The sequence below is a fragment of the Amblyomma americanum genome, chromosome 1, assembly GCF_052857255.1.
Source record: "Amblyomma americanum isolate KBUSLIRL-KWMA chromosome 1, ASM5285725v1, whole genome shotgun sequence".
NCBI classification, from domain to species: domain Eukaryota; kingdom Metazoa; phylum Arthropoda; class Arachnida; order Ixodida; family Ixodidae; genus Amblyomma; species Amblyomma americanum.
In genome coordinates this window covers 488,752,826-488,765,013 of record NC_135497.1, presented here as the reverse complement: position 1 = coordinate 488,765,013, position 12,188 = coordinate 488,752,826, and the positions used below count along the sequence as shown (strand labels likewise).

Below are 12,188 nucleotides of genomic sequence, written 5' to 3'. Positions count from 1 at the left end.
TTTGTCCGTAGCACCCCTGCGAGCGCCTCAAAAAACAGCGAACTTCCTACGGCGTTCTCGTAAAATTGTTATTGCTTGATCTCTGTCTTCCCCGCACAATACGTGTGGAAGGCCGGCTTCTCTGCGGTCGTCCTCCAACGCTGCGTCTCGGCCACTGACAGCCACTTTTTCAGTTTTTGCAGACATTTCGCTAGACAAAAATGAATGAACTAATCAATTATAAGTGCAATCGTGTTTTTTTCTCTCTTGTGTATTACATGAATCTGCCTTCCAAGATTTACATCTTTGATAAGCATGTGCTATTTCGACACAGTTTTCTGTTACAACATATGTTATCATAAATGACAGATCTGAGTGGTATTACAGCCTTAATTAACCCTTGATCAGCATCGATTACATGTTTTTTCTTTTGTTATCAGTGTGTGTGTGCATGTGCGTTTTTTACATGTACTGTAGCCTGCCACTGCTCGAGGGGCGGACGGGGCTTTTGTTAAGCTGTGAACTTGCAGCTTTTTCTCCGCCGCCCTTTTTCACCACCTGTACACTCTGTTGGTGAAATAAATGCTCATTGATTGATCGATTGACCTCGGCTCAAGTTTGTTCCCTTGAGGTAGCACAAAGCCGGCAAAGGGACCTCAAACTTGGTCGCTAAGCCACTGACTCTTTTCTTCCATCTTGTGGACATCCCCGTGTATACGATGTAACGTTGTATCCGATTCACTCATCGCTCTTGGGCAAGGGCCCAGGACCGGATTTCAAAGCCAAGCTTCGCAACCGCCTCTCCGGCCTAGAACACGGATCACCCGACGTCGCCCTGCACCACCACGTTGGGTGTCGATCGGTGGGCGCCCAGCGCTAGTCTTCCCACCTCCCGTTACCGCCGCTCTAAGAACTTCCGGGTACCAGACGGCAGACACAACATCGCATTGCCAGAGGTGAGTCCAGGGACCATGCCTTCCACAGGCCTCGAACCACTTCTATGCGGCTGAAAGCCCACAACGCACGTGCCTTTAGTACCCTCTGGCCTCTCAGTGCCTTCTCACGCGCCCGTTTTTCATGCACGACAAGTTAGTCTCCACCCGCTGTAAGCTGATGGGATCACCCTGCCCTGCAGTGGAAGTGGTTGCCCTGGTGTTGTGTCTCGAGGGGTCCTCGGGCCATTACAGCAGTCTCGCGGGCGCTGAACCGAAGTCCCAGATATCCGGTTTGCAGGCTTAATACGTCTAAGAGCTTTTACAGTCACTCCTTCGAGTCCGCCAGCAGCACCATATATCGTGGGCAGGGCAGGGAGCTTTTGGCACTGGACCTCACCTTGAACCATGTGTGACAGGTCGAAACCTGCTCCGCACGTCTCCAAGTCGCACTCCAGGTCGCTCAGCATTAACAGAAGCGGAGACAGAGGGCATCCCTGCTTCAGGCCGCGTTCTGTTGTTACCGGCTCTGAATGGAAGCCGTGACACTACGCCACCACTGACGCCGCCGAGTACCAGCGCCCTGAGCCGATCTACTACTGACGTGGGTAGGCCTTTTTCGATGAGTTTCTGCCAAAGCGTGGCATGGTCAACTCTATTTCGAGAAAAGCTGCCCATAGTTGTCGTCCTTGCTTTTTCTGCTATTTCCGCGAACTCTGTCAGCACAAACAGATTGTCTTCCAGTCGACGCCCTGTGCGAAAACCATTCTGTCTATAGCTCACCCAAGATTGCCCAGCGTTCCACCCAAGCTTGAATCAGGGGTACTATATTAGGGGTGGGTTGCATGTAGTGGAGCAGTTCGAGAAAAAAGAACACGTCAAATACGCATATATCAGCTGTCTAATGTGGGGGCCATGCACTCCAAAAATGTTGACGGGAGAGTGATTGCGACGATGTCGTGAGGAAGGCCGTTCCAGTCCGAGGCTGATCGGGGAAAGAATGATGTGGCAAATGTAGAAGTGCGCGCACGCGGCCTGGCAACTTGAAGGGGATGACCGATGCGGGAGCGTGCTGGAGGACACATGCAGGGAGCCAGATGAAGTGAGATATAATAAAACTTATGAAATAAACACATACTCGTGATTCGACGGCGACAAGCCAGGGTTGTTGAGTCAGATTTTGCTTTTAATGATGATATGTTTACGTTGTATCAACAGCAGGGGCAGATATGTTTTGTACATATTCTAAGCAATTTGTTAGATATACTTTACCAGTTTCCAGGGGAAATTCCACCTTATGGCGGAGAAGTAATTTGTATGCATGCAATTTTAGGCTTTGTGGAACGTGGCGTAGATGATGTTTGAGGTAATCCACGACTTCTGTCAGCAGACAATATGACTTTTATAATCGTTCTAGGTTAGATCATTGCTCAATGTTACAACGAGGGATCTGTAGGATTGAGGACTCCAGGAATAACAACGTTAACTGTACTAAACGTTGGCACATGAACAGTAAACATAAACTAATTGGGAAATCACGAAAGAAAGGTAGTCAGTGCAATGCTCTATCCATGGAAGAAAGCCAGTGTTCTTTCCAGGGAGGAGAGTTTGCAGATCTGTTTCCTCGTTGTCCTTCAACTGGTAGCCAGTTAACAGCTCTGTTTCTGCTGCTCTGCGGAAAGGTCAGCGCCGCATATCAACGAGCCGCGCACATCCTTCAGCCAGGCTCGCGACTGACGAAACGGACGCAGCAGCTGCAGAGGGTGCACGACATTCAAAGTGCGCTGTCTGAAGGCGCTGCCCTTTCGGCGTCGCTAGCACGCGGCTGCCCTGCAGACGGCGTCGCCTGCGGCTCGCTTTGCTTTTCGAGTTTCACTGTGATTGGACTGGTCGAGCAGCAATGGAGACTGTATCCGAGGTAAGATGGTGTTTTGTCAGGTGTCAGTATTAATCAGGGCTCTGAGTGAGGGTTTTCCCTCGAATAATTACTTCGGCGTATACGAATGTACTCACTACAACATTTTTTGTAGTTGTATAGATGGAAGTCTAATAGGGGCATCCCTCCGGCGATTTCTAAACGAAATAAAAGGGAGTTTTTTTAGAAAGGGTCCTGCCGACGGCTATCCACATCTGGTCCCCTATGTAAAGCACGTTGGTGGTCGAGTTGGTAATCGAAAGTTAGAAATATCTCAGCGACACGACAAAAAGAGACAAGCACCTTTGAACGTCTCTCGTCTCACCTTGTCGTGTATCCTTAGCGCTAAGATTTTTCTGACTGTGTTCACCGAGGGCTGAGCAACCACATGTGAGAATTTCTATACGTTGTCCTGGTACCAAATTAAAAAAGTGTTCAATTTTTAATCCAAGCTTGTGCCACATGCTATAGGCGCCTTCCTCCTCTCCGATGAAATTTGCATGACATTCGTTTAAGAAAGGAGTGTTCACAAATTGACCACCGAAACCCATTTAGTTTGAAACAGCCGACCAGAAAAGCAACATTGTATTTAAGGAACTGTACTCAACTATCTTCCACTGCATGTAATACTATGGTAAGGCACCTTTCAATAGTGTGTGTGTGTGTGTTTTAAAGATTAGATAGATAGATAGATAGATAGATAGATAGATAGATAGATAGATAAATAGATAGATAAATAGATAGATAGATAGATAGATAGATAGATAGATAGATAGATAGATAGATAGATAGATAGATAGATAGATAGATAGATAGATAGATAGATAGATAGATAGATAGATAGATAGATAGATAGATAGATAGATAGATAGATAGATAGATAGATAGATAGATAGATAGATAGATAGATAGATAGATAGATAGATAGATAGATAGATAGATAGTTAGATAGATAGATAGATAGATAGATAGATAGATAGATAGATAGATAGATAGATAGATAGATAGATAGATAGATAGATAGATAGATAGATAGATAGATAGATAGATAGATAGATAGATAGATAGATAGATAGATAGATAGATAGATAGATAGATAGATAGATAGATAGATAGATAGATAGATAGATAGATAGATAGATAGATAGATAGATAGATAGATAGATAGATAGATAGATAGATAGATAGATAGATAGATAGATAGATAGATAGATAGATAGATAGATAGATAGATAGATAGATAGATAGATAGATAGATAGATAGATAGATAGATAGATAGATAGATAGATAGATAGATAGATAGATAGATAGATAGATAGATAGATAGATAGATAGATAGATAGATAGATAGATAGATAGATAGATAGATAGATAGATAGATAGATAGATAGATAGATAGATCTTTTATTCATGTCAATTGCCAGACAACATAAATCAGGCCTACCAAAGCCTCAAAGGGCTTGAGTGGCAGCGCCTGGCAGACAGCGAACGTTGGCAAAACAAAGGAAAATAGAGACGTTGCAATGAACTTTTCAAAAAAGAAAAAGGTCACCAAACATAGTGAAACAAATATATAACTATTACAACATCAAGAGAGATTACAGTAATTTGAAATTAATACAGTAAATAGATGAAATAACTACGGGGCAGGAAGCAGCGCGGAGACAGCGCTAAGTTTTTTTCAGGGTGTATTTAGTTTTCATGCGGAGTACAGTAGGTGGCAAGCTATTGAAACAGGCAGGTACATAGTAATGGCGTGTGCGCTTTCCGTACCGGGTTGAGGAGCGAGGAATGCAATAGCGGTATTTTGGTCTTAAATCCCGAGCAGGAACATATGGAACGGTGAACTGACTGTACCAGAAGTGTTTTAGCACAATAGTTTCTGTTAATAAAGAGTTAAAACTTGGAAGCTTTAGTCTTCTAAAAATATCAATGTCATTACCAATGGACAGGTCGTAAGCAATATTCTTTAGAAGCAAACGCAAAAGCGAATTCACCCTGTGTTGCCAGCGAACCGTGCAATGACCATAAAAAGTAATTCCGTACCTAAGTACACTATAGGCTAGAGCATGTGCAACACATTTACGGACAGAAAAAGGCATAAAATATCTGATGTTATACAGGACACACGATACAGCACGAAGCCTTTGGCAAACAAAAGAAAGGTGCGAGTTCCAAGAGAGATCGCTGTCGAAGATCAGGCCAAGATATTTGACCGAATGCGCATATTTTACTGGTACACAGTTGCAATTAAAACAAGAGGAAGTATGCAAATAAACAGGGTCAGTCAATTCAACTTGTTTTAATGGGTTATGAAAACAGATCAGTTTTGTTTTAGAAGTATTAACATTAATAAGATTAAACTTAAACCAGTCCATGACTTTAATAGCTGCTATCTGTAGTGCTGTAACAGCATCAGTGTATTTCTTTGCACATGCAACAATAACAGTGTCATCAGCATACTGAAACAGCAAAGGTGGCACACTGGTAGCAAGGTCGTTAACGTATAGATTGAATAATAAAGGACTCAATATAGAACCCTGCGGGACTCCAGAGGTAATTGCCGTGAAATCGCTATGGAATCTTGAAATCGACACATATTGGCGCCTATCTTGTAAAAAGTTAGTAAGCAGTTCTAAAAACGAACCTCGAAATCCCAGCGCAGAAAGTTTATCAAGCAAAAGAATGTGGCAGATGCTATCAAAAGCCTTGCTTACGTCCAGAAAAAGAGAACATGCGACTTGATTCTTATCAAAAGCTGAATTTAGCACGTCAGAGAATTCTTCAAGAAGAACCGTTGTTCCTTTTCCTGCTATAAAGCCGTACTGACAAGGCGATAGAACACTGTGCGTATTCAAAAAATTCGTCATGGTGAGTAATAGATGCTTCTCAAAAATTTGGCCAATGCATGGTAGAATAGAGATAGGTCGGTAATTACTCATAACGTTTCTGGAGCCACCCTTGTACGAAGGTATAACTTTAGCAGTTTTCATTGAAGCAGGTATTATACCAGTAGAAATGATAGTGTTAAGGATAACTAGTAGAACACCTTTAATCACTTCAAAGTTTCTGCACAATTCAGAAATCGTGAGGCCGTCATGACCAGGAGATTTGCTACGTTTAAGACTGAAAAGTATACAGCTTAAATCACTTTCAGTAAAATCAGGAAGGAAAGCAGATTCCATCACACTGAGAGGCATAGGACAGTCGGTAGGAGGGGTTCGAGATGCACCAGAGACCAGAGAAAAAAAATTGTTGAAGTCATTCGCAATGCTCTGTCCATCTTTATGAAAATGCGAGATGAAATATGTATCATTGTAGATAGCAGCGCTCCCTCCTTTCAGACTATTCACCAATGACCATGTTTTCTTGCTGTTAAAACGTGCGTCATTAAACTGAGACCTAAAGTGGTTGCGCTTGGCCAGACGGATCATGACATTGACACGGTTTCGTTCACGTTTAAACTGCAGTCGTAGCTGAGAACAGTTTGGGGCACGTCTTGATCGAGCCCAGAGCAGATCCTTCTCTTTAATGGCTTCCAGTATTGCGGAAGACATCCACTTATTGTCTAAATTTCGTTGTTTAACTGTCACCATGCGGGAAGATTCTGCTTTATGTGAACGAAAAACATCGACGAACCTGTCATATAAGTCCGCAGGGGACACACTGTGTATAAAAGAATCCCAATCATGCTTGGCTATTCTTTCATCAAGACGCTTATAATCAAGTACTGATACCTTTTGCTGGCTGTGCGTAGATGCAGGATGGCTGGAACTATCTGTTAACGAGCAGCAAATGAAATAGTGGTCTGCAAGCTTGACCTCAACCACAGCAGACCGCACCGACAGGTTTTGAGAACGCACGTTGATGTGGTCGATGCAAGACGCGACAAGCTGCCCAGCTAAGTATTCCTCACGTGTAGGGCTGTGGATTGTAGTCGCTAGTCCCCACTTTGATAAAATGTCCAGATAATCTGCGACCGTTGACACAGTGGGGCGTAGAATATCGATATTCATATCACCGATAATGCACACGTGTTCTTCACGGGAGAACGATGATATTGCAAAATCAAGCTCAGCTAAAAAGATTCGACCGTTACAACACGGAGGGCGGTAAATTGTGAGAAGAACCAGCGACAACCAAGGTGTACTTAGGCGGAGCGCAACTACTTCTGCTTGAGTGAAAGGAACACTAATTTCAGAAACGGACCAAGAATCCTTAACAAAAACTGCGATTCCTCCTCCCATTCTTTGTAAACGAGTGTAAGAATATAACTGGTAGCCTGGCAGCGAGAAATGTAGTAACACGTCTGACGAAGCGTTCACTTCCGTGAGAGCAACGACGTCAAAACTTGAGTGAAAAGGGTGAGTTAACGCACAAAAATGGTCCCAGTGTTTCCGTATACTGCGAATATTAACATGAGTAAACTGAAATGAATTGCCTGTTTGATACTGAAAAAATTTCCGGACTTCAGAAAAATCGGAACACTTCACGAAACCTGTATCAGACATGGTTATGTTAGTTTCTCAAGATCCGAAAACTTGTTGATGCGAATGAGAGGTGCGCCTTCGGACCGCTTTGCAAGGACCTTCCCATTTTTGGTCCAGACGAACTCAAAGCCCTTTTGTTTGCCCCGAAACCTTGCTAGTCGGAACAGCTCGCGATTAACCCGAGACAGGTTATCGTTAAAAAACAGCCGAGGAGACTGGTCGTCTTGCACCAAATCAGGAAGGCCCTTCCGAGCTCCGAGCCATTTCTGCTTAACAGAAACCGACTGAGTCTGTACTAGGATCGGTGGGATATAGTCGCCTCTGGACGGCAGCCGATGGACTGCCGATATATCTGCTGGTTGAAAATCGGTAAGGTTTAGTTTGCCTGCTAAGGTACTTAAGAAAGTGTGCAAGTTTTCATCAGATTTGACTGGAAGGCCGTGAATCTCGAAGTTACATCGTCTGCTGTATTGTTCGAGATCATTTATCTCTCCACTCATCCTGTCAATCACTTCTGTCTGGGAAACTACTGTTGAAGACAGTGATTGAACTTGTGACCGAAGATCTGCAAGCTCAGCCTGATTAGTGGTCACTGTAGCAAGCACAGAGTCATACCGTGACGAAAGGAAGTCAATAGCTGACTGTATGTCCTCGACTGCTGAAGCAACCTTTTCGCTAGTTTCCTTGACCAACAATAGTTCTTCCATTTTCACCATCAGTGCTGATACAGTGGTAGTCAAAGTATCCAGCTTCACATTCAGAGCAGACAGTTGCTGCGAGAACGAACCACCATCGGGGTTGGATGCTACGTCAGGTTGCGCCACCAAATCATCCTTCCATGAAGGACACTTCCATGTTTCACGTGTCACCGTACTCATTTTCTTGTAGGCGTTATCAGTAACTGACGAGCAGTTTGTCCCCAAGTGAAATTCGCCCTCACAGGCACAGGAAGTCATAAATTTCCCATCTTTCGGTATGGCTTTTGAGCAAGAAGTACACAAAGAAGACATGGTGCAGTCAGCGGCAAAACACGAAAAGTGATGAATTACAACAGGTTTAACCTACACTCACCTGCCAAAAGCGAAGCAAACGTTTACACCGGGACAAAGGTTTGCCGCTGACTGCAACGGTCCACGAAGTTGACGGCCTTTAAATAGTCGGTGATCGGCGCCAGGGGGACATCTTTGGCAGGTCCAGAGCCATTGAAGGCAAGGATGGCTTGCGATGTCGAAACAGCAGCTTTCTTGAGAGCCGCATGCGCAGATCAGTCACCCGAAGCAGTTGCGAAGGTGATAGCCGTTGAAGATACGAGCCGCTTTCCGGCTGATACTGTCCCCTGGCTTGCAGAGCCTGCCAAAAGCGAAGCAAACGTTTAGACCGGGACAAAGGTTTGCCGCTGACTGCGGCGGCGCGATACAGCCGCGTAGAAGCGTCTTCTGATCCATTTGGCCTTGTGCATTTGGCAAGCTTCTTATATTCTGTAAAATGTCTTGTAGCGCCTTAACTGATCCATTTGGCTTTGTGCATTTGGCAAGCTTCTTATATTCTGTAAAATGCCTTGTCAACGCGCCAGAGATAACAACTTCCCAGCTGTTACGAACGATAGTGCTGTCTTTGCTGACGGCAACTTCTCTGCTGGACACTTTGGCGTCGGGCGCACAATATACTCGAATCGCTTTCTTTTTTTCGTGCAAAAGAGGTTCAAACACACATGCACACACAATGAGATAACAATGAGCGAAAAAAAGACAGAATGACGAAAAAATTATTCTAATTCGAGCGCAAATTTGTATTCTTTAAGTGATCTCTTCGAGGCACAGGCAATTCAGTATAGAAAAGAATTTGTCGATCATTTTTGTCCGATACAAGGTTTAAGCATCAAAATTCACTACAGGAAAGCCATAACGCACTGCACTGCGATAGATGGCGGTAGCCGCAAACCTATACGCACCCGGTCGTCCCCTCTTTGTAAGACACAGCACATCGGGGCCGCGCTGCGCGGAGAGCGCGCGTATCCGCCGAAGTGCACCTTCACTGCAAAGAAAGCGCGCGTACCCAATCAATCAAATCATTAACATACCTAACTTTTGTCCATACTAAACTAGAATATGCTTCAGCGATATCGCTTCCTCACCAGTCTAACCTCTCTTTAACCTTAGGAAGAATACAAAATCGTGCTATCCGCTTTATTCATTCTGATTATTCATACTACACTACTGTCTGCTTTAAAATCTAGAGCCGACTTACTTAGCCTTGAAATCGAACGAAAAATTTCTCGATTGTGACTCTATGTTTTATCATTCATCTTTAGAAGAATCGGTCATATCACCTGCTTATCGCTTCTCAAGGCGTATTAGTCACCATAACGCCGTCTACCCCCCACCGCAAGAACTACCGCTCTTTCTCGATCTTTTTTTCGTAACGTCAACCCGGGACTGCAATTATCTACCGCAGAACCCCGTGTATCATATTGTCAGGAAGTGGTGACTGAAGTCCGGAGAGCAGAGAGGTTGCCAAAATGGTGTATAAGCAAAACTCTTTATTCGGGCAGACTTGCGCCCGCGATGCACTGAATCACTCGGCGGCGGCAAAGCGACAAGCGTGCTCGCCGGTCGTTGAACACAATGCCCTCCTCTGTCGTCCGTGCTCAATTTAAAGCTGATAGCGAACTTTTGGGATAAACCGTGCAAAGTTACTAAAACATTCCGGAACAACATAGCATCGGCTCTGCCTGCATGCGATCAGTCGAGATAAATCTGGTCGTGCCTTGAATCGTAAAGTGATACAGCGGCGTGGCGGCAGAATTGAAGAAGAAACAAACACTGCAAAGATTCGCGGCATCACTTCCTTCTCAAAAAAGCATCAACCCGATGCATTAAAACAAATGATTCGTCTAGCAATAAATAAAATGGGTCGTGCGAAAGTAAACACAGTGTAGAAAAACAGTGTCCTTTAGCGCGCATAATCGGGCTTTAGATGGCCGACATGGACACCTTCTGGTCGAACGCGGCGTTGCTGGGATGTAGTCGTTGCGTCAGCGTGGACTTCATAATCCAGCTCACCCGACCAGCGCGGAATCTTGTACGGGCCGAAATAGCGGCGCAAAAACGTTTCACTCAATCCACGGCGGCGAAAGGGCTTCCAAACCTAGACTTGGTCTCCCGGCTTCTATTCCGCGTAGCGTCTTCGTAGGTTGTAGCGTCTGGCATCGCTCCGCTGCTGGTCTCTGATCCGTAATCGGGCAAGTCTTCGAGCTTCTCTGCGCGTTCAAGGTAGGCGGCGACATCGACGTTCTCGTCTTCGGTAACGTTGGACAGCATGGCGTCTAGCGTGGCGTCTAGCGCGGTCGTGGCCTGCCTGCCATGGACGAGCCTAAACGGCGTCATCTGGGTGGTCTCTTGCACTGCGGTGTTGTAGGCGAAGATGACGTAAGCCAGGATGACGTTCCACGTCTCGTGTTCGGAATCGACATACATGGCGAGCGTATCGGCAATGATTTTGTTCAGGCGCTCGGTCAGTCTCTTGGTCTGTGGATGGTATGCAGTTGTCCTCCGGTGGCTGGTTTGGCTGTAACGCAGAATGGCTGGCGTTAGTTCCGCCATGAATCCTGTTCCTCTGTCCATGATGAGCACATCGGGGGCGCCATATCGCAGAAGAATGCACTCCACGAAAAATTGGCTACTTCTGCAGCTGTTCCGTTCGGTAGGGCTTTTGCCTTGGCGTAGCAGGTCAAGTAGTCGGTCAATATGATGATCTACTTATTTCCAGACGTTTATTTTGGGAAAGAGCCAAGCAAGTCTATGCCGATCTGATGAAAGGGCCTTGAGGGGGATTCAACGGGGTTCAGAAGTCCTGCTGGTCGGGTGGAGGGGTCTTTCGTCGCTGACAATCTCGGCAGGTTTTCATTACTGTGCTACATCGGCAGACAGTTGGGGCCAGTAATGCTTCTCTTGAGAGCACGGAGGGTGCGAGTAAACCCAAGATGTCCAGATGTCGGCTCATTGTGTGAAGCCTGTAAAATTTCTTCGCGGAGACAAGCAGGTACAAGGAGGTAGGCTGTTTTGTTCATTGCGAAGTTCTTCATGAGGACATCTTTCTGTACACAGAAGGAAGTAAGTCCTCGCTTGAATGAGGCGGGGGGTGAAGAAAATTTGCCTTCCAAGTACTCGATAAAGCGTTATTGGTCAGGGTCCCAGCGTTGCTACTGTGCAAGAACTGGGGCTGATGGGTCCTAGGAAGGCGTCCTCATCGTCGTCCAGCGGCGGTTCATTTACAGAGGATCGTGGGAGGAAATCGGCGTCAGAGTGCTTGCGTCCGGACTTGTAAACGAGGGTGACATCAAACTCCTGGAGGCGCAGACTCCATCGAGCGAGGCGGGCAGAGGATACATCAGATTGGGAAGCCAGCACAGTGCGTGGTGATCGCTGACCTCCTTGAACGGTCATCAGTACGGGTAGCGGCATAATTTCTACGTAGCCCAGATGATGGCATGGCACTCCTTCTCAATTGTCGAATAGTTAGCCTCGGCGTTGTAAAAGGAACCGCAAGCGTATGCGATGATTTCTCCACCGTGTCACTTTTTTGAACGAGGACCGCGCATAGGTCCACGCTGCTTGCGTCGGTATGAACTAAGTATCGGCGTTTTAATCAAAATGCGTAAGGATCGGTGGGAAAAGTAAACAACGCTGAAGTTCTTAAAAGGCTTCTGCTTGCGGCGCTTCCTATTTATATGGAAAGCGTGCCTTCATCAGTTGTGTCATGGGCTCGGCGGTGCGCGAAAAGTTTTTCACAAATCGTCGGTAATACGCGACTGTTCGAAGAATCTGCGCACTGCTTTATTATCAGCCGTTGTTGCAAACTGTTAAAAGCAG

At 45.5% G+C, this 12,188-nt stretch overlaps 2 protein-coding genes across 5 annotated transcripts in view; one reads left to right on the top strand and one right to left on the bottom strand.

Moving 5' to 3' along the window:
• The window catches only part of l(2)37Cb (DEAH-box helicase 16 lethal (2) 37Cb), a 551,956-nt gene that overhangs the window by 121,577 nt on the left and 418,191 nt on the right, over positions 1–12,188 (bottom strand). The window lies entirely within an intron of this gene.
• The window catches only part of LOC144116084 (multidrug resistance-associated protein 1-like), a 194,839-nt gene continuing 185,311 nt past the window's right edge, over positions 2,661–12,188 (top strand). The window contains exon 1 of one of the 3 annotated variants that reach the window (XM_077650745.1): positions 2,661–2,829. Coding sequence is in view for 1 of the 3 variants with exons in the window: in XM_077650744.1 (XP_077506870.1) it covers positions 2,812–2,829 (18 nt within the window). In the remaining 2 variants the exon portion in view is untranslated. The remainder of the gene's footprint in view (positions 2,830–12,188) is intronic. The other 2 variants (XM_077650744.1, XM_077650746.1) reach the window with 2 other exon arrangements.